Below are 22,214 nucleotides of genomic sequence, written 5' to 3' on the forward strand. Positions count from 1 at the left end.
GATATGAATAATTTTATTTTTTTTGCTTTTTATATATTTTTAATATATTTAAATAAATTTAAATATAAAATAATTATTTTTATTTTTTAAAAATTTAAAAAATATATAAATTAATAAAAATATACCATTCAATTCGATTTAATTTTTATTTTTATTTAAAATTTGATCTAAACCTAATATTTATATTTAAAATTTAAAATTAATTCATATTAAAAAAAATCAATTCAAATATAATCAAACACTATTGTTTTAAATTAGTTTTTTTTTTTTTTTTCTCGCCTCTACTTCTAAAGCAAATTGAGTTGTGAATTGTAAACATGTCGCCCACAATCATACGAGGCCACCAAATCAGCCAATTTAAAGTAGAAAGAGACGGCTAGAAAGCAAACCATTAAAAAATGGAACTAGGACTTACTTTCCCTTTGAGTGTTCCTCCAAGAACCACAACTGACAGCTAGTCACCTAGATTTGCAATATCTACGTCCTAAAGATTCACACGGCAACTGATATTTCAACAATTTTAAACACAATTTTACAAGGTTTTTCAATTTCTATTCTTTTTTCTTTTTTATAAGCAACCATCATCATCTTATTAGACCCCCTCGTCTGAGTTATAAATGTAATGCCAGCTTTCCCACTTATACGGAAAACATATTTTAGATTAAAAAAAACCAAATTAAAACCTACATTATAGATAAATCTGAATTTTAATCTAATTAATTATCTTTAAAAATGACATCTCTGCATCTCTTCTCTTATCTTTAGACTACAATATCATTTATATTATAGTCAAAGCCTCCTCTTTATACCATTAATTATAATATGGGAAGGAATATTCTTGTGAATTTTTTTTTCAAATTTTCATAACTAAGTCAAATATTTATTTATTTATTTATTTAGTAAAGAAATGTTTACAATTGTTGGTCCAACAAAATAGGCTTAATGTGAGATATCTTTTGCTATATTACTATTTTAAATTGAACGTGAATGACTTGTTTTTATTAAAAAAAATTTTGAGGGAAATGACACAAGAAAATAATAGTAAATGTTTTGTTTCTTTTATGGTGTGGGGGGCTAGGGCTTTATTGTTCATAAATTTGCTAAGAATATCATGGAAGATTTTTATTATTTTCTCTTTTTTTTATTCATTAACTGTGAAAATTTAGATGGAATTTATGAGTAAGCTTTAGAAAATCGCTTCGATTGGTATCACAAACTTTATCGTCCGTGGACCATAGCCAAATACATGTCCACAATCACACAAATGAAAAGAAAGAAAAATAATCAAAAAATATATATACACATGCATACACAAAAGTGTACGAAAATTTCCTACACTTGGGAACATGATTGTTTGGAAACATATGCAAACCAAAAGAAAAAAAAAATACAAAGCATAAAATCTTCAAAGACAGTGAATACGATACAAATAAAAAAAAAAAGCTTAAATTGTAAATTTAAAACAAGATAATACAGTCATGATAAAAGGGAATGAAACATAACATTTTTTTTTTGTCTGAATCATTTTTAGTATTGTCAAATGTAGGTTTATATCTCCAATTGCAAGTATTAAAATACTTATAAATTTTTCATTTCAATCCCAATATTTATAATCTTTTTTTTTTTCAAATTACGATCTATTTTATAAAAAATAAATAAGAAATTAAATAATAAACACTAAATACTGGAAAAAAAAACACTAAGAATTTTAGCAATTAATGTAATAAAAGTCAACAAATTAATATTATGCAGATATTTAATTAAAAAGCAAATTGTGGTATTGAAAATTTGATCCATATTAATTATTGATTTATTAGGTGTGAAATTGCTGCTTGTTTAATGGCCTCCACATTAGTTACCATAATATAAAACTTAACAATAGTTTTTCCATCTTTTTCTAAAAAACCCATGTGGGATCCTTTCACAATACTACTATATAACTAAGACTTGAAGTACTTCCACTTTGAAAAAAAAAACCCTTTGTTTAAGCTCTCACTATCATCCACTAAGTTTGGAAATGATCACCAACTTGTCAACTTTATGAACTCAAAAATGTTAATATTTGGATTTCAAAGCCACGTGGATTTCGTTTCTCCAATAAAGGAGCTCTTCATCCACAAAGTAATGGGTATTCAAGTGTTCGATGATTTGTTCACATATTCCACATTGGTTTATAGTTGCTTCAGGTCAGTTTTGCATGAAGTGCAACTCCACTAAGGTGTCCTATTTTTAGCCTTTTTTAATGGTTAAAATAATAAAAAGTCACTTAATTTTATAATTTTATTTATTTAGATAATTTTTGTATTTTTATTTTACGTAAATAAATTTTTAATATTTATTTTATATTTAAATTAATTTTTAACATAAATCAATCGATTGTTTGAAATAAAAGTATATTTAATACAAATAAAAGAACAAGTATTTATTTTGATACAATCAAAATATAAACATTTATTTAAATAAAATAATTAAATTTAGAAACTCTTTTAATATTTTAGCATTTATTTGTTGATTTGCTTAAAGTAAATTGAAAATCAAAACCTGTTTTTCAATTTTGCTTTATTAATTAATCTCTCGAGCCTCGATTGGACAGTTTGGAATTATGTTCATGTCATCTTCGTTGCAAGCAAGACTAAAGTAAAGAGGCGGAGTTTGATTCCTCTAGGCACTGGGCCAGCTTTGCTCAATGAAATTGAGTCCAAGTGTGTTTGAGACCCCCCCCCCCCCCCCTTCTCTAAATCCCATCATAAATCATGTTATTGGCTGAACCAAGTCGATTTCTCAACTCTTTGGTTTCCAAATAAATAATTTATTCCTTTCATATGATCTTGCAAATATCATAAATATTAAACTTATTTCATTTCGATCATCAAATATACGTGTGAAACCTTATCTATTTAATAAGTAAAGATTCATTTAGATACATGATGAATAATTTTATATCGTGATGAATGAACTTTTATCATGTCATATTGTAAGTATCGCTTTATGATTAAATTTTAAAAAATTCAACTATAAAACGTCACCCATGATACAATAAAAAATTTTTGAGACTTCCAAATGAAACATAATCTATCTTGTTATATATAATATATTTTTTTCAAACAGCAATGTGGTAATAAAATGTTATTTCATTATGTAGCTATTTATTGATTGTCATTTATGTTTTTGAACATTAAAATTATTAATTTCAATAATAAAATAAATTAACCTCTATGTTATTTTTTAAATTGTTACTTTTTAATAAATATCGATAAGATGATAAGATTTAAACTGTCAATTTTATGAAGATATCAATCTAATTAACATGGCCGATAAGTTGTCCCTTTCTTTTTTAATTTTTCCCACTTCATGCTTTCAATTATCACATCAACAGCAACCTTCAATTCCTAAATTGGAGGCTAACCCAACCACCAAATATATAATTTATACTAGTTGCATTTGAATCCAAATTCCTTGAATGGGTTAAGGAGTTTGATGAAGCCAGTGACTTTGAAAGAAAGACTTGACCACATGGGCTAAAAAATGTTCAATCAAAACATTGCTGTATTTAGCTGGATGGCAACCAAATTTGTCAAGGATTTGTCATGGCATTAAAGTATCAATTAATCATTAAGCAACTTGCTTCATCACATAATACATTTCCCAACTTGTTGGGTCTTTTCTTTATAGCTAGATGGATATGACCTTTAATCTTTCATTAGCATTTTTAAGCTATGATTTTTTTTAAAATTTATTTTTATAATTAACTTGAGGTGATTTAAAGTTCACATGAAAGATACATAGTCCACTAGTAGTTTATTGGCCCCCTAACTAAATCATTAATTCACTTCCTTACAAAAACTTATATTAAACCCCAAGATCTGATTGGCAAAATTAAAAAAAAAAACCCAAGATCTAGAATTAGATTTATAATCCATATAATAAAACCATTACACTCTACATTTTAATTTGTTTTCTCAATGTTACATCATTAAAAAAAAATGAACTTTATGTTAAAAAGATTATATATAACTTAAAGTCATCAAATTAGGATCCCCTATTTAATATTGTTGTTAGATTAACCTTAAAAATTACCTAAGAACATATTTCATTAATATTCAATTCTAATTAACTCGCTCATCATTTTTCATTGAAAAAATCATAAAAATGTATGTATAGAACATATAAGTAAGTTTTTATAATATGAATATATATTTGTACATTAAGTTTTGTTTGAGTTTTTTTTTTTTTTTTTCTCAAGAGATTTTAAGAATAAACTCTTTGATATCATAATAATGCATCCGATTTTTTTTTAAATTATTTCACATGAATATTAAATCTTGATCGATGAAAAAAATGAAATTATCTAACCTAATTATTAGAAGTATAGAACATATAAATAATTATGATTAAAAATTATAATTCGTTAATTTATATGAATTAAGATCATTTATTATTATAAATATATATATACACACATTTAAAGTATATGTTACAATACATGTATGAATATATGGATTTATACATTACTCATCCACGTAGCACGTGAATCATGTAATGAGAGAATGAGAAAGGACGGAGAAGGTTGAGAGTCAAAGAAGAAAAGTTTACATTAAGTTTATTAAGTAAAATTCCCGAAAATTTTTATTAAAATAAAAAAAATTAATTTAATAAATTAAAAATATTTATTATATAAATTATAAAAAATTCTAATATATTTTTTAAATAAGTATTTTTAATAAAAATTTTATTATTAAATAAATATTGATCAATTTTAATTATAAATAATATTTTTATATATTATTAATTTTTTCTTTCAACAGTATCAATTTATGAACTTAAATTTTTATTAAATTATTTTTAATAAAAAAATTCCTAAACTTTTCCTACAAAGGCCAAGGCGACAGCGTAATCGAGTGGGTGCGGCACAGTTTGATTAAAACAATGTGGCGCCCACAAAGGGGCCCACAAATTCCCAGCAAGTCCTCGCCTCTGATATCCTGCGACCGAGGCCTGTTTATAAAAAAAAGGCTGCATTTCATTCTGGGTCTGAAATCTCAAATGGGTCCCATCTAAACGTTTACCAATGGTAAGATGAAACGTGGAGGACTCTGGGTCAAACGCAGGCCTGCCACTGTCTTACACGTGATAGAGCAAAGAAAAAAAAGTACCTTTTTTTGGTACTTTTCGTTTGGGAACACGCTGACCTATTCCCCCAAGGACACCTTCCCCCCACCCTTCTTACTGTCTTTTTTATTGCGTGGGAATCACCACCCTTACAGAATTGACGATGATTTATAAAGATTTTACTACTACTGCTTTTTAAGGAAAAATTATTTATATGAAATTTATCAATTTATAATCAATTTAAGATTTAAATGATCAAATATGTGTAGAGGAAAAATATTCATGTAATTTTATAATAAAATTTAAAAATTAGTATCCTAAATCAATTAATCAACAATTAAAGTTTGATCAATGTAATTATACCATTAGATCATTTAGATAATCATGTCATTTACTCTTAATAAAATGACTGTTTATTGTAAAAAGAATGACTTACTTAAGGTCCCACAAACATCCAATCAAATTAATCACTTTAAATATAATTTTTGACATTCAATTTATGTGAAATGCGATTTATATATATTTAAAATCATTAAATGTGATTAGTAGTTACTCATTTGAATTTTTTCACACAAATATTTTATCAACTATGTCAATTAACTCACTGGCTCTTGATTTCAAATATAAGATAATTAAAAGACTAAATATATAAGAAAATAAGAATGAAGAGAATACACAATCTTACTATACATACTATTTGAATTTTTTTCATTGAAACTTCTATCACACACTTTCATCATCTTGGTCTCTCTTATTTCATTACTCCATCTCAAGTAATATACTAATTTGAGTTTAGAGCACGCTTAAAATAAAAACAATTTTGACGTCTCTTGATTGTGTTTTTTAGTTATAGGTCATGATCGTTCTTCTCTTTCACCTCTTTTTTTTTATTAAGATTAGGGGTATAAATAATACATTAGTACTCGTAAGTTATTTGGGTTCGATTTGATTAAAACTCGAATTTGATTCGATAATTATCGAGCTGAGCTCGAGCTTGATTTATCGAACAAGCTGAATTCAAGCATGTTAATACCCAGCTCAAATAGCTCACGAGCCTTATCGAGCTTTTCTATTATATATATTTTTTATTATTTTATTTATAAAATTATCATTTTACCCTTAACCTAAAAAACCATAAAATTTTATTTTCTTCTTTCCCATTTTTCTTTCCCCATTTCTCCCGTCTCTCTCATCTTACGCGACGCCCTCTTCTCCCACTCTCTTTCAATATTTCAAAGCTAGTTTCCAGAGTCAACTCAAATCCAAGACAAATCAAAGCTGAAAAATCTAAGATAAATCAAAGTTAGAGCAAGCTGCTGCCTTTCCACATAACTACAAAAAGGTTTTTTCATTGTAAGTGAACTTTACAGATGCAGCCATGGTTCTTTCTTATGTCTGATTATGTAGTCATCCAAGTAATTTCGTACAAAAAAATGATGATGATAAAGTCTTTGAGCATGATCCACTTCCTCTATTTGTCCTATAGTTCTCTAACAGTATTGACCAGAGTTTGTCTTCTATTTGTCCATGTTTTATTAAAGATTTTACAGCATGATTAAACATGACTTTAGCTCATAAAGTCTGTATACATTTACCTTCAAGAAGTCAACGAACAATGCATTGACAGGTGTGGTGTGGAGCCATTATCACGCTTTGAGATCTTATTTTGCCATGTATTGAGCTATTATCAGAGTTATTAAGTTGTTTTTCATCTCTCCTCTCTTGGTTTAGTCTTATTGGCTACCCTAAATTTCTTTTCATTCCCTCTGCTAGCAGAACGACATACCAAAAAAAAGAAAAACATTATCGGCTTGGATTGGAGTCGATGACTTTTTGTTGCCTATTTTTGATTTTGAAGTCTCGCGAAAGACTAGGACTAACATATCAACTACCAAACAAAAATTGTATGACTGTCATTTGAGTTACAGACTCTAACCCCTCGTTCACGTTGCTTGGGAGAAAATTTTATTTCGATTCAATCCAAATCCCATGTCATCCAACCCCTTGTTGACGTCGCTTGATTTTTGTTAATTTCATATACCATCCAATTGGGCCCATCATACAGAAAAGTCAACTAATACGAACCAAAACAAAACAAAAAAATAAAACTTACGATCCTTCAACTCGGCTCAGCATTTAAACTTCACATTGATGGGCTTAGATGACCCATCAGAATGTCTAAGACTCTAGGGAATGTAATGTCCGATTGTGATTGACCTGTGAATTAGGTCCCAAAAGATCGGCCCATATGTTAGTTTAGTATTTCCCTAAGTTTGTAGGCTTAACCTGTCCACTAGAAATATAAATGTGTTTTGGCCATGCATTATATTGTAATCTTGTCCATAAAAAATGAATCAATTTTAGGAAATATCCACTGTAAAATTTTCTTAAAAAAAATATTCATTTTGTTGTATTCCAAATAACTTGTTACATATGCCGATCCTAGTAGACAAACCTTGATGGACTCTTTTCATTTCTTATCAATGTTATTCACATAAGGTGCTTGCTGACTAAAGGATATATTGAAATTGATTTGGTTTATTCTATCTATGTTTTGTCTGTATACATTGTTGCATTTTTTCCATCTAACTCCTGTGATCAAGAAATTATAGGATGGACATTGTAATAACAGTTGTCATATCTGACAAAGACTATGTATATTGTTTGTAATTCGCATAGATGATTATCATTTACTGTTAAATTTCATACTCTTCCAATAATTTATTTCTTACAACTTGTTTGGCATGTTTCTCATAAACGAATTTACTGCAGATGTTTCTAACAATTTGTTTGACATTATTATTTGATCTCAAAATTGAATTATTGTTTTGATTTGTCTTTTTTTTTTTTGTTATAGAGAACTAAACATGTCATCAACCACATCAGATATCTCTTCTATACCAGTTCAACTAACAACAAATTCTTTTGCTAGCCAATTTATGTCAGATGATGGTAATGATTCAATGAATGAGACTTTACATACCACTGATGGCAACACAGATAAAACACTAGTCACCGATACCAATGATAGAGAATGTGATGATGTTGACCTTGAAGAGTGTGAAAAAGGTAATGAGAAAAAAAGATAAAAAGACATATGTTGTTTGGTTGGAGTTTAAAAAAATCACTCTTTCTGATGGTTATAAAAAAAGAGAGTGTGTATATTACAAGAAGAAGCTAGCAATAAATGCAAGTAAAAATACAGCTTAATTTAAGAAGCACTTGATAACTTGTGTTAAGCGAAATATTTTTTTAAATCAACAATAAATTATCAACTTTCAGCCAGTAGACACATGTGATGATGTACAGATACTACCTGTTTTCACAGATGACAAGTTTGATATGGTAAAGATGAGAGAGGCAGTTGCACATTGGATACTCATGCACAAGCATCCTTTTTCGATTATAGAAAAAAAAGGTTTTAACATGATATAAAAATGTGAGATGCCTGAATGGGAAAAGATATCACATAATACTATTAAAAAAGATTGCATGCAAGTGTATGAAGCAAAAAATAAGAAGCTAAAGGCACTATTGAAGATTGTCAGCAAGATTAGTTTGATGATAGATTTGTGAAGATCAAGTAATCAAAAGATTGAGTACATAGCTCTTACAACACACTTTATAGATTCTAATTGAAGATTACAAAAGTGTGTTATTAGCTTTGTTCACATACCTCATCCTTGTTGCGGTGTTGAGATTGTCGATTATATTTTTAAGTGTCTGAAAGAATGGGGAATTAAAAACAAGGTATTTACAAATTCTATGGACAATGCTTTAAGCAATGATGTGGCTATTAAAATTCTTAAAAACTCATTTTCAAGAAATAAAAGGTTATTTTATGGGAGAAAATTATTTTGATGTTCGATGTTGTGCACACATCTTAAATCTCATGGTTTAATATGGTCTTTCTGAGATTAAGAATGTGATTGGTGATGTTCATGAAAGTGTCAATTTTATTAATCAGAATGAGGTAAGACTTAACACATTTTTTGACATAGTACAGCAGTTACAGTTGCCTGATAGAAAACTCATTTTCGATTGTAAAACATGTTAAAATTCAACATTTGAGATGTTGTCCACTATAATCAAATTCAAAGAAGTGTTTCTAAGACTCAATTACGAGAATCTCATTATGAATGTTGTCCAAGTCATGAAGATTGAAAAAAGGTAAAAAAGGTTTATGAGATTTTTAAAGTTTTTAATTCAACCACTAAAATAATCTCTGAAAGTGATTATCCAACTTCAAACCTATTTCTGAATGAAGTTTATCGTGTGAAAGTGTTGTTGGATAAAAAGATTAATGATGAAAATGAATTTGTTCAAGTAATGGTTCACAAGATGAAGAGTAAATTTGATAAGTATTTGAGAAAATATAATTTGTTAATGGTTATAGCAGCTATCTTGGATTCAAGGTGCAAAATAAGGGTGGTTGAGTTTTGCTTTCCTTAAATATACCCTGATAGAGAAGCAAGAGAAAATATTGCTAGAGTTTGAGATGATCTTTATGAGATTTATGAAGAATATGTTTGTGAGCATCAATTTGGCAATGAACATAGTGTTAAAACTCAAGTGCATGATAGTGGTATTAATGATATGAATATAGAAGCTTCTTCTTTTAGTTAGTCTGAATTTGTAAATTATGTAAAATAAGTTGAAACTACTCAACCATAACAATCTGATCTAGATGTCTACTTAGCTGAGGGTTACTTTATCTGTAAAGGAGATTCCACTAAGTTTGATGCTTTAGAATGGTGAAAAGTGAGCATTTTGAAGTATCATATTTTATCTAAGATGGCTCAAGGTATACTTACTATTTCTATCACTACAGTGGCTTTAGAAGTTACCTTTACTGGGGGAGGTAGAGTTATTAATACTTATCATGCTTCTTTAGCTCATGACACGGTGCAAGCATTATTTTGTAAAGGAGATTGGTGTCAAAATCTTCATAGAGTGAAGAAGAATAACAATGTGAGTTTTTTTTTTTTATTATTTTGTAATTGGGTGATTATCATTGTTTTAATCTAATTTTTAACTATTAATTTTCTTTACTTTATGTATATGAAAAGAGAAGAAATCAATTGAGATTGCACTCAAAATCCCCTTAAATGAGGATATCTAATATCTTCTATACAAGTATGAAATATTATTGCTAAATATATTTAATTTGTCACAACATTACTAAAGAAAAATAAGTGGTAGTTAGTCTAGATTGAGCTTTTTGTATTATAATTTACGAACCATATGTTAACTAATGACAGAAACTCATGTTAAGGTAATTGATAAGACACTGTCTATATTTTTTGCTTTGATTATAAGACAATTGACAAGATACAATCCATGTTGATGTTAATGTTAAAAATTTAAAGTTATTGATCATTGCAATGATATCACAATTTTTTTTTACATGGGTGCTTCTACTATTATTCTTATTGTTAATTATAATTTGTTTGTTTTGTAATTATTTTTTTGTGTAGGTTTGCTGAAAAACAATATGAGTCCGATGTTCATTTGAAGACATAATATTATGAAGGTAGTGTATGTATTGTTGTTGGTTTGTTGTAACTTATTTGTGGACTTATTTGCTTGGATATTTAATTTATTTCAATTAGAACTTTAGTTTCTAAGTTTCATTATGTCTTTTATTTGTATGTTGTATTTAAATAATTTGATGAGAGTTTTATTTGTTTGGATTTGGCTGTTGTGGAAGTTATTGTTATTATTGTTGTTGCTATTATTATTGTTATTATTTTAAAAATATAATATTTATTAGATTTGATAAAAAATAGTTGTAAAAGATCTTGAGCTCGAGTACCAATAATCGAGCATTTGTCGAATATATGAATCGAGCTTAATTGAACGAGCTCGAGTAACTCGATTTTGATCACGAATCGATCTCGAGTTAAAAAAATAAAACTCGATCAAATTCGAGTTGAGTATCGAGCCATGAGTTAAGAGTCGAACTTGAACTCGAACTTTTAACTGTATTAGTTCAATTCGACTCGATTACACATCTAGTTAAGACATCCAATAATACCATCATAAAAAAAATTCAAATTAAAAAAATTAATCCTTGAATTTGAAGGAAATCAGAAAAAATGAATGATTTTAAAATGTATCATACAGGAAGGAGGATATTGATGAATTTGTGTTTTGGAATTAAAAAAAAGAAATGAAAAAAAAAATCGTGAACGTACGTGTTGAATTTGTACTTCGTGGATGCAACTTCTAATTGTTGCTATCAGATCAGATTTTTTTTAATGCAACCTTATGTAGCAAGGCCAAGGGAAATGGGATTTTCAAAAATCAACATTTTCTTTAGCTGTTTTTTAATAAATATATATATATTTTCTACACATTTTAATAGATTCATAAGCTAGTTCTAATCAAATACTAGTATATTGGAGAAAATTCAAACATAATAAAAAGGAAATAATTAAGGAGCAAACATGGAAAACGAGGAAGTATATATAAAGAATAACACAAAAAAAAAAAAAAAGCTAACAAATAAAATGATTTTGTGAAATGTGCAATGTTTTTTATTATATAATAAATTTTTTATAAAAAAATCACTATCTAATAATAAAAAAATTATAAGGACTAAGATTTAAATTATAGACTTATTAAATGTTATTTTAAAAAATAATTATATGATTTAAATAAATTAAATCCTAAATTCATTTAATAATAAAATTTCGATTAGCTAGAATGGCTGCAATTAGCTTAATCATGGATATCAACTAGCTAGCTTCCCTGCCGAAAAATGACTAAGGTTGGAGACACGAGTAACATATCCAAATAGATTAATATTGATTAAGAGCTAATTAAACAAATGAATGTGCTCATGATTAGCCAATAATAAAATCAAGTACAATTAATGAGTAAAACACACATATTTTATAGTAGATTGATTGTTTGAACAATTTGGTTTTAAAAAGAATTGTTTTTCATCCTTTAATGGCCTCTGAAGTGATCATGGAGTTTGATTTTTCCACTTAGCTTCATTCAAATGTTAAGAAATAAGAAGTCTTTAAATAAAGATTAGACAAGAATTAAGATTCATAACTTGATTACAAACATAAAATTTCAACTGAAATAAGACCTTTTTTACTAAAAATTTAGATTTGTCCAATTGAAATATGTACTACAAAATATATCTTTTTGTTATATGTTAGAATATTGTTGCTGTAATTAAATCATATTAGAATATTTTTTAATACAATTGAAGTTTAAATTTGAGAAAAGAAAGAGATTAATATTAATATTTGAATATCAAATTTATTAAATATTATTTAAAATTAATTATATGAATAAATTAAATTAAATATTAAATTCAATATGATTAAAAATTTGTGATTGTTGTCAAAGTTAATAATAAAAATGACAATAAATTAAAACGAAATAAATTTTTGTTCATCTCAAATTTAATATCAAAGTATTAATCTAATTTAAATTATATATATTTAAACATACAATCATTTTGATCCGATTTGAAAGTCGATTTAAAAAAAAAAATTATAAGATCAAGGTTGAAACCTGATGAATATGAGTTGGATTGTTAATCTTAATCAATAAGATGAAAATTAAAAGAGAAAAAAAAAAAAAGGATGAAGGTGTCTTTATGGGGTTTATTTAAACATGGAAATTTTCAAAGCAAATAATGGGATTGTCGAAGGAAATTTTTGCTTCCTAAAATGATGCCAATTAGTATTTAAGGCCCCAAATAATTTACCATAATTTGTTTAGATTTTCATGGTAATTTTTCATAATGTAGCTTTTTCGTAGTTAATTTTAATTTTTTAAAATTTGAAATATTTAAAGTCAAGCCAAATATATTACTCCACACTTAACAGTTAAAAATTACAAGATCCCATCACCGTTAAATTGTGTCGGGTAAACCCAAGTTAACAGTCGAGAATCCATATTTGATTGAATCATACGGCCGATATGGTAAGATCTATTTATGGAGGCCTAGATAACGTTTCTACAATATTATTGCTTGAAGTAAAAATGAAATTACCATTAAGACTTACCAGCATTGCTCGAAGTAAAAATGAAAATTACCATTACGACTTACCACTGTAAAAACACAGACACCCAAAAAAAAAAAAAAACCTAGCTTTAAAAGAATACAAGAATAAATAAAATATAACATTAAAAGAGGGGATGCTCTGTTCTGTTGACAAGAAAAAGCTAAAGACAAATACAAAGTAGAGAGAGAAAAGGAGTTAAAAAGAAACCCATAAAAAAAAAAACAAACGAAACTGAGAAAGAGAAAGCAGAGTGTTGAACCAAAAATTGTAAGAGAAAAAACAAAGATTTCTGTTTGGTTGGAGGGTTGAAACATCTTAAGTCTGTTTTGGCTATCAACATCATTGCCCCCTTTTTACAGCTTTTACTTGCAAAGCTCTCTCTCTTTTTTTTTTTTCACAGTTTCCGCTTCCAATTCTCTCTCACTTTCAATCTCTGTCTTTGTACTTTTTTTTTTCTTTTTAAGCGGTTTTGGCTCTCTTGGTTTTGTTTTGAAGTTTTAAAAGCAGTGGATAAACTTGAAAAGATTGAAAACTTTGGCTTTGTGATCTCTGTTTTTGCTCTGTTTTCTTATCTGGGTTGTTTCGATTGCTTATTTTATCAATGACCATGGAGGAGAAAATGGGTGGTTCCAATGGTGAGGATGGCGGCAAGGACCGGTTTCCAGTTGGCATGCGTGTTTTAGCCGTTGATGATGACCCTATTTGCCTCAAAGTTTTGGAAAATCTGCTTCGTAAATGCCAATATCAAGGTTAGTCCTTCTTTTCTTTTGAATTCTTGCGAAATTTTCGTGTTTTTGCGAAAGGCTTTGTTCTGAATTTGAAATTTTCGAGTCTTCTCTTCGGTTTATTGTGTGGCTGGTCAACTATTACACACTATTTCTGTCAGCAAGATCTGTCTGTTGTGCTTTGCTGTGTGCATGTGATTTGGATCTTTATAATTGTAGTATGCAAGTTTTGACTCTTAACATTCTTAAGACTTGGTGCTTCTTTATGACATTTAATTTATGTCTTTTTTATGCAGTTACTACGACCAATCAGGCAATCACAGCCCTCAAAATGTTGAGGGAAAACAAAAACAGATATGATTTGGTTATTAGTGATGTTAATATGCCAGATATGGATGGCTTTAAGCTTCTTGAGCTTGTGGGGCTTGAAATGGACCTACCTGTAATCAGTAAGCGTTGGCCCTTTTTTCCAATTAATGGCATTGAATGATACTCATTTGTTTTTGCTCTTTTCCACCCTTTTCTCTTTTGAATTATTTGTGGAATGAATGCACTTTCTCATATTTTTTGTCATTCTTCGATCCCTTAAAAGGTTAAAGTTCAGTAGTTTCCTAAAACCATAATTATTCTAGGTTTGCTAAATTTGAGTAATATATTAGAATTGTTTCAGAATGATTTAATATAATTTCTTAATGAATTCCAGTGCTGTCAGCACACAGCGATACCAAGCTTGTAATGAAAGGGATTACCCATGGTGCTTGTGACTACTTATTGAAGCCTGTTCGCATTGAGGAGCTAAAAAACATATGGCAACATGTGGTCAGAAGAAAGAAACCTGACTCTAAGGATCAAATTATGGCCCCAAATCACGATAAGGCTGGGGGAGGGACTGGAGAAGCTGGTCAAACATCAACGGGCAGTTCTGACCAAAAAGTCAATAAGAAGCGAAAGGACCAAAGTGAAGATGAGGAAGAAGAGGGTGAAGATAATGGACATGAGAATGAGGACCCCTCAAACCAGAAGAAGCCTCGAGTTGTTTGGTCTGTAGAGCTGCACAGGAAGTTTGTTGCAGCTGTCAACCAATTGGGTCTTGACAGTGAGTGTTCTGCTGTTGAGATTAGTGTCTTATAGTTCGACACAGTGATCCTAATGCCCAATTACATGTCTAATTTTAGTTTTCCCGATTACATGTGTAATGTTAGTTTTCCTTTTCCCTTTATTCGAATGCAGAGGCTGTTCCAAAGAAAATTCTTGATCTTATGAATGTTGAAGGGCTCACAAGGGAAAATGTTGCAAGCCATCTACAGGTAAACCTCTTTCCGTTTTTTTTTTATTTTTTTACTTCTGCATTATGATTTCTTATATATTGCCCTTGCAACAATTATCAATTATTAGGATGCATGTTAAAGTTTTAAGTAGACCTGGATCCAGTTAAGAGGTTGCAGGTTCTGTAGAAAATTTAGATACTCTCCTGAGAATAGCTGAATAAATACAGTAGCAAATCTGGTGTGTACAAAAGCTTCACTTACGTTATTACCTCCTATATAATTGGCTGTAGTTACTTGTAATACAGAGAGTTTCCTCACCTTTGTACTCCTTATTAGAATCAGCTCATAGGTTATGAAGTTATTTCAACTCCAATTCAAGCTGATAGGAGCTAGGCTGGGCCATACACACGGGGAGAATTGCAGATACTTGAATCACAACCTTTGCAAAAATGTTATTTAACTGGGTACTTTTCTCCCCTTTAGGCTTACTGTCTTTTGTTGTCTTGCAGAAATATAGGCTTTACCTTAAAAGACTCAGCAGTGTTGCAACCCAGCAAGCAAACATGGTCGCTGCATTAGGCAGTAAAGATCCTTCTTACTTGCGTATGGGTTCACTGGATGGCTTTGGAGATTTTCGCTCATTGAATGGACCTGGAAGGCTTTCAACTGCTTCTATATCATCGTATCAACCGGGTGGAATGTTTGGTAGACTGAACTCCTCAGCTGCTTTAAGCCTACGTGGGATTTCTTCTGGTGTTATTCAACCGGGTCATTCTCAAACCTTGAACAATTCCATCAATGGTCTTGGGAAGATCCAGCCAGCTGTGTTACCTGCAAACCAGAATCAAAATGGAACTTTCATTCAAGGGATCCCAACATCAATAGAGCTCAACCAACTGTCACAGAACAAGTCCATTAACCGCTTTGGAGAGTTTAATCGTGTTAATGATCCAAATGTTTTTGGTGTTGCTACTAACTTCCCAGATGCCAGAATGATAGTTGGTAGTTCAAGCAATTCTCTATCTACTGCCTCGGGCAACCATTTGTTGTTACAAGCAAACGTACAACAAATTCAGCATAGTGGTGCATTTGGAAATCAACCATCTGTTGGTGTGACATCACTGAATCAGGAATCATTTGACGTGGGTGTTCGTGGTTCTTCTAATTTTCTTGATCATGGTAAATGCAGTGAAAACTGGCAGGGTGCAGTTCAATTATCTAATTTACCATCAGGTTCATTGTCGACAAGTGAAGGTTTCAGTCATGAGCAGTTGCCGACTAATAATTTGCAAGAAAGCATCTCTTGGACGAACTCTCACCTTAGTAACAGCCCTATTGATCTTTCTTCTTCTGTGGCAAATTCAGCCCGTTTGGAGGACTCTAGAGGAGACACACAGTGCCAAGTGGGTCTAAATAATGTCATTCAGAATATAGATTACACAGCAAAGCAACAGTGGGGAGATCGCAGACAGGATTATAATGGAAATTTAAATCATTCATTCCACAGGGTAGACTCCCTAGTTTCTGCAAGTGGTTCTATGATGGACCAAAGCAATGCCATCAGCAGTAAAACAACTGATGTTTCTTTGTTCAGCCAACTAAGTGGTGGCATTCCTTATGTTGTTGAGCACCCTCAGGGTGAGAAATCAGCTTTTGACACAAAATTGAGGTCCAACGAGGACTTCCTCTTCGACCAGACAAAGCCACAGAATGGTTTCAGTCAAAATAATTTTGAATCTTTGGAGGTTATAATGAGTTCCATGATCAAACCGGTATGAAAAGAGAACTTCCTTTGCCTCTATCAGTTACATTTTTTATGTTTTCTTTTTCTTGTCCATGTCATAATTAAAGTGGGTGTTGAATGTGAGATTCTTTAGAGCACAGTATGCACAATAGTAAGCACTATGTAGTTAGGCATAGATTAGATAAAGATATAAAGCTTTTTTCCTTAACAAGTGTTACCTGTCTTCCCCATGCTTATATTTTCCGTCTCTGTAGTTAACTATTGCAATTAATGCCAAACGGTGAAATTCGTGTATGCTTAAGAATTGTGAAAAATGTTCATTTCTCTAAGATATATACAGGAAAAGTTTTCAAGTCTCCAAAAGTGCGAGGAATGGCGTTCATGTTACCCAGGATCTAAGTTTATAGTTTAGCCTTTGTAGGCTAATTTCCTTTATATGTACTTATTCCTTGCGAGCAATGATTCTTTAAGATGACTGTATCTCTGTTGCAGGAGCAAAACAATGAAACTGCATTGATGGATGGGGAATTTGTATTTGATGCATTCCCCCTCGGCTCATGTATATGAGACAGTTGATGCTGATTCTCAGATTAAAGACGGTGTCTGATTCTCAGATAAAAGACGGTGACAAAGGCATAAACCTACTCCTCTTTATGGGAGTCTGTATCATTATGTAATTTATTCTCTTTTGCTCCATTTGTTTCAGGTTGAAATTGATGACACCATCCTCCTCCTTTTTGGTATTCTTTCTTCTTGTCCTTCACACATTGATGGAATGGTAGCTTGAGAAATTTACAGTTTCTCAGTTTTTCTTAGTTTTATTTGTATCTTGTTTCTCATAATTTTTTCAAAGGTAGTAGTTGTTGTTAAAGCATTTATCCTGCTGTGATTCAAGACCTTCAAATTTCAGTATCTCACCATGCAAAAAAAATTGATATTAATTTTGGATGGAAGCCCTTCATGTATGCATCATTTACTTGGAAGTATTGAGGGATAGATTATGCGACACTTTCCCTTATTTATTATTTTTTATATCACCAGAATTTGAACCTTAAATATGGACCTTAATAATTTCGATAAACCTGGGCTTTGGCCCAAACAGTTCACCAAGCTATGCTGGATTACTTTCAGGGCATGAGTTCGCGCCTATATGCAACCCTTCATCTGAACTTCAATTAATAAAAAAAAAAACCGTATTGTTGCGTGTTAAAGGCATGACAATATTATACATCTGGAGCAAAGAGAATGACATAGAACTGGCCCCAAACTTCACATACATAAGTTTTTTACTTTTATCAAGATCAACTTTCTCGGATGAATGCCTACGAAATATTGGCAAAGATTGCTGAACTTGGAATCATGCAACAATGTTGCCAATGAGGGTTAATGATTGCTGAGGCACCAATCCTTTGTTAACCAGCTATAAAATTAAAATAAGTTTAAGCATCAGATGAGTCAATCAAGCTCAACAAGCTGAGCTCTTCTCTCAGCAGCTCTCTTTCTTATAAATATTCCCCACCTTAAAGCAGCTTTCAACTTAAGCCACCCCACAACCGCCTTCCCTGAGCCTTTGCCACGTTCCTGGGCATAGGGGTGGTCCATCCGATGATCATAAGGAATGTTGCAAGTATAACAAGCCTCATCTGAATGACCAAAACCAGCTCCCATGCCAAAACCTACACCAAGTGTCTTCAGCAGTCTTTGCATGTCATCGGTCTCTAACATTTCTGAGCTCCTAAGCCGGATTTCCTCAGCAAAGAAATCTTCGAATCCATGCCCATCCCTTGGCCGAGACCAATCTCCTGCAAAACCTGACACCCTAGTTGTAGAGTTTCCAATTGGCATGTAATTCATGCTACTAGGTAGTAATGCTTTTTGATTATTCATTGTCATTACTCCATTCTGATCAGACCTTCCTAAGGGAAATTCAATCAACTGATGGACTGCAAGGTGGGTATTATTATTCTGGCACTGTGGACTAGGCCCTGAGGTGATATGCTGCTGCCTACTCTTCTGAGTAGTAGTGGTGTAGAAATCTGCATCGTAGTTGTTCTCATTTACTGATGCAGTTTCCTGTGTACTTGCAAGGGTGTTGAGAACCTTACCGTCAAATTCTATTAATTGATGCCAATTTTCATATGATCTCTTCACCAGGGAATCAACAAAAACCTATAGGTAAAATTTCATGTCAATTAGTCATATTGTTCTTGCTTGCAGTTGTTTTTGCATCAGCAGCATTGCAAATGTAAGGAAATCTAACCTTTTGATTGTGGTCAAGTGATTCCAAAGGCAGGAACTGTCCTTCAGCAATAAGACCTCTGAGTTCATAAATGTGATTGAAAACAACACCGGTGCTATTTGTTTGATCACTGTAGTAAACATAAAGCTTTCCTCCCAAGTCGCAAGTCTTAGCATGCTCCACTGTGTTCTCCCACATTCTATTGGACATTCCACTTCCCAGGATCTACATCAGGAATGTGAAGGGAATTAAGAACAATCAATACAAAAAGAAAGAGCTTGAATGTATTGGTAAATACAAGTCTATATGAAGACGTTTGAGAGGGGAAGGGAGAGATCGAAGAGAAAGGAAATCCCTCACATTTCTTAACCTTTGCGGATTCCTAACAAGAAGTTGAAGAAAATCTTTAACTGTTACAATTTCAGCCTTCAACAACCTTCTATGTAATGCTCCATCCTTAGCTATTCTGTCCAATCTCCACACTTCATCATGCAATGCAGGCGGGTAATGTTTCTTGTACGCTGCATGTAAAATGGAAAAAAGAAAAAAACAATCATGACTACACTCAGAATAGTGCAAGCAAACGATGACAAGCTGTAGGAAGATGCTGCAGATCTATAAAGAGTAGTATTTGAAATAAGTCCACCTAACCAAACTGGTTGATTGCATTAAGCAAGATGATTACTGGAGTGTTATATAACAGAGAAAACAACTGGAGAAGTATTCAAGCCAAATACAAGAGCAGTACAAGGTTATTGTTCAGGAGATGCAGCGTGTAATGTTCCTAGACTTGCCTACCAATCACAATGCAGAAGCTCTACTGGAAAACTCACATTCTCCCCTATGATCTTTAACAGCAAAAGCCTCTGTTTTGGCCTCACGCACACGAATCCCTTCACAATATCCAGAAGCAACCTTCAAACCAAGCCTGAATTTTCTACTCCTAATCCAGCTGGAATTGTCAGTGAAAGTAAGATCTGCAAGAGTTCCCACTCCTTCCTTGAGGGTTACTTGTAGTTCCCCAGTCAAAAGCAGCCGTTTCCCCTCACGTTCTTTTACTTCATAGTTCTCAAAGTGCTCTTTTGTCCAATCCTCATCAGCTTCCTCGTTGAAGTCACCTTCTAGCACCACAACATTTAGTTTGGCTGCTGATTCTGGTCCGGTTTGCACCACAGTGCCTGAGATCACATCTAACAAGACAACATGGATGGCTGCTCCTTGCTCACCCTCAACTTTCCCACCTGTGAATAGGTGAGGCGGCATTCTTGTTCTGAAATGAAGTTGTAGATTTCTTCCATCTGCACTTTGTATTCTCGGTGGTGAACACCTGTTATAGTTAGGACTACAATTCATTAGTAACATATGACAACCTATTTTGTCTGTTTAAGGTACATTTCTAATATCCCTTTACAACTCATTAGGACAATAACTAGGTTTCATGATATATGTTGTTATCAAAATCTGTTTCCAGACATCCATCAGGATATATATCAGTACCATTTATGAGCATCATGAAGATCAAAGAGAATAAAAGAGAAATTCTAGTTTTAATGTCCAAAAATTGGTGCAGAAACAAACCTTCCAGTCAATTTAGCATTCTCTATTCTTGTCAAAGCCCGTTCCACTTCCTCACTGACCTGTAATTCATTCAAAATGCAGAATCAGTAGAAGCAGACTCATGATAGAACACATATATGCTAGTGCTTTTGCTGCAGTGAAAGCAAAACATTATATTCCTCAAGATACTAGCCAATGTGACAAATAGTTGAAGCAGCAACATAAAGCCATAACTTTAACTGCTCTCGGTTACTCTAACTGCCATCGCGGTCCAATATTATGACAGTATTAACACAGTTTTTGGATTATATTTACAGAAATGAAAGAAGAGTACAGAATCCAAACTCTTGAGATAATAAATACTATAGTGAAAAAATAGATCAAATTTAGCTAGATTCTGCAATGTTCTCCAACTTTTTTCTTGAGAACACAACAACAAATAAGACTTGATTGAGACAAGACTAAGAAGGGGTCAATGAATCCTTATAACGCAACAATTTAAACGCAATAATTCTGCATTAATGGCTAAGTGCTGCCAAGAAACATTTTGACTCACAATTCTGCGCAACATAGGCTCCAAAGATGAGCAAAGTCTTTGTATGCTATCCACCTTCAGAGCTTCCACAATTACACTGTATATGTATAGATTAATTTGTATACCACAGGAATGGACTTGCAGAAAATTCGACATCCAACACTTGCAAATATTTATATAAAGCATGTTAAGTAAGCTCACGAAAAACTATCAGATATGCATGTGGTCAAGAAAAACTATTTGAAGAACTGTGGTTTTTTGTTGTAGTAACCTGAATCAAAAGGTCAAGCTTTTTGTTGATGGTTTATCATAACTGATCAATATCATTTTCAAACAGTTCAGGTAATCAGATATGCATTGTATTGTTAGAAACTCTAATAACAGCTATTCATCATCGAATTCACCGTAGGCACTTCAGAAACGGCAAAACTTAGTTTCTAAGAAAGAAAAAACAAGATTAAAAGCACCCATCAACTTAAACAAGTACCTTGCCAAAGTGGGTAATTTTGGTTTCTTCGGTGCTGTAATGTAGCCTGCATCTTCAACACCCTCCTCGTACCCTCTCTTGTTCCTTGAACTTTCCATTTATGGAAACTTAACCCACTCCTCTTTTATAGTAACACTCTTTCAACTTAGAAAGGAAAAAAAAAAAAAACCCAAGATAGTTCTAAGGATTCCAAGAAGCTTAAAAGAGGAAACTTTAGAACATAACTCAAAGTTTCCTAAATCAAGGCCCAAAGTTTGGACCTCATTGTATTATTATTTTATAGATCTAGATGGTGTAAAAAACTGATATTATAAGGCAGAAAGATCTGTTTTTTGCATAGTGTGTTTTGGGTAGATCTAGATTTATAGTATTTTATTTTATTTTTGGCTAGTGATAAATATTAATTGACGAAGAACACAGCTGTACTTTGAGAGTGAATGGGTGGACATTGAAAGCTTGAAACCGCGTTTTATGTTTCTGATGTCCTTTAACTCAAATGCTACGCATGTGGTGTTTT

At 31.5% G+C, this 22,214-nt stretch overlaps 2 protein-coding genes across 4 annotated transcripts; one reads left to right on the plus strand and one right to left on the minus strand.

Moving 5' to 3' along the window:
* The first annotated feature begins 13,290 nt into the window (after positions 1 to 13,290).
* On the plus strand, positions 13,291 to 17,700 carry LOC111299342 (two-component response regulator ORR24-like). The gene is made up of 6 exons (XM_022894483.2): positions 13,291 to 13,891; positions 14,164 to 14,316; positions 14,571 to 14,963; positions 15,098 to 15,174; positions 15,645 to 16,907; positions 17,372 to 17,700. The coding sequence occupies exons 1-6, from the start codon at positions 13,744 to 13,746 to the stop codon at positions 17,444 to 17,446; spliced, it is 2,109 nt and encodes a 702-aa protein (XP_022750218.2). The 5' UTR covers positions 13,291 to 13,743; the 3' UTR covers positions 17,447 to 17,700.
* Positions 17,701 to 18,028: 328 nt separating this feature from the next.
* Positions 18,029 to 22,136, minus strand: LOC111299343 (calmodulin-binding protein 60 E-like). Of its 3 annotated transcripts, XM_022894486.2 has the most exons (8): positions 21,698 to 21,946; positions 21,232 to 21,307; positions 20,697 to 20,755; positions 19,952 to 20,445; positions 19,479 to 19,639; positions 19,140 to 19,343; positions 18,985 to 19,048; positions 18,112 to 18,681 (listed from the first exon to the last, which is right to left on the minus strand). In XM_022894486.2, exons 1-8 carry the CDS (start codon positions 21,793 to 21,795, stop codon positions 18,335 to 18,337), a joined length of 1,503 nt encoding a protein of 500 aa, XP_022750221.2. In that variant the 5' UTR covers positions 21,796 to 21,946; the 3' UTR covers positions 18,112 to 18,334. The 3 variants fall into 3 exon arrangements, with proteins under 3 accessions (XP_022750219.2, XP_022750220.2, XP_022750221.2); XM_022894484.2 differs by having other exon boundaries at positions 18,029 to 19,048; positions 21,698 to 22,136; XM_022894485.2 differs by lacking the exon at positions 21,232 to 21,307 and having other exon boundaries at positions 18,029 to 19,048; positions 21,698 to 22,136.
* Positions 22,137 to 22,214: the final 78 nt, after the last annotated feature.

The sequence above is a fragment of the Durio zibethinus genome, chromosome 18 (assembly GCF_047325235.1).
Source record: "Durio zibethinus cultivar Kanyao isolate XHJ-2024 chromosome 18, ASM4732523v1, whole genome shotgun sequence".
NCBI classification, from domain to species: domain Eukaryota; kingdom Viridiplantae; phylum Streptophyta; class Magnoliopsida; order Malvales; family Malvaceae; genus Durio; species Durio zibethinus.

What these genes read in the sequence shown, in the direction of transcription:
- LOC111299342 (XM_022894483.2), top strand. Translation starts at nt 13,744, where the DNA reads ATGACCATGGAGGAGAAAATGGGTGGTTCCAATGGTGAGGATGGCGGC. An exon ending in ATGTTGCAAGCCATCTACAG is followed by an intron (nt 15,175 to 15,644) that starts GTAAACCTCTTT and finishes GTTGTCTTGCAG; the next exon opens with AAATATAGGCTTTACCTTAA. An exon ending in TGAGTTCCATGATCAAACCG is followed by an intron (nt 16,908 to 17,371) that starts GTATGAAAAGAG and finishes TCTCTGTTGCAG; the next exon opens with GAGCAAAACAATGAAACTGC.
- LOC111299343 (XM_022894484.2), bottom strand. Translation starts at nt 21,795, where the DNA reads ATGGAAAGTTCAAGGAACAAGAGAGGGTACGAGGAGGGTGTTGAAGAT. An exon ending in TAAAGATCATAGGGGAGAAT is followed by an intron (nt 19,640 to 19,951) that starts GTGAGTTTTCCA and finishes TTTTACATGCAG; the next exon opens with CGTACAAGAAACATTACCCG. An exon ending in CACTTGACCACAATCAAAAG is followed by an intron (nt 19,049 to 19,139) that starts GTTAGATTTCCT and finishes TTTTACCTATAG; the next exon opens with GTTTTTGTTGATTCCCTGGT.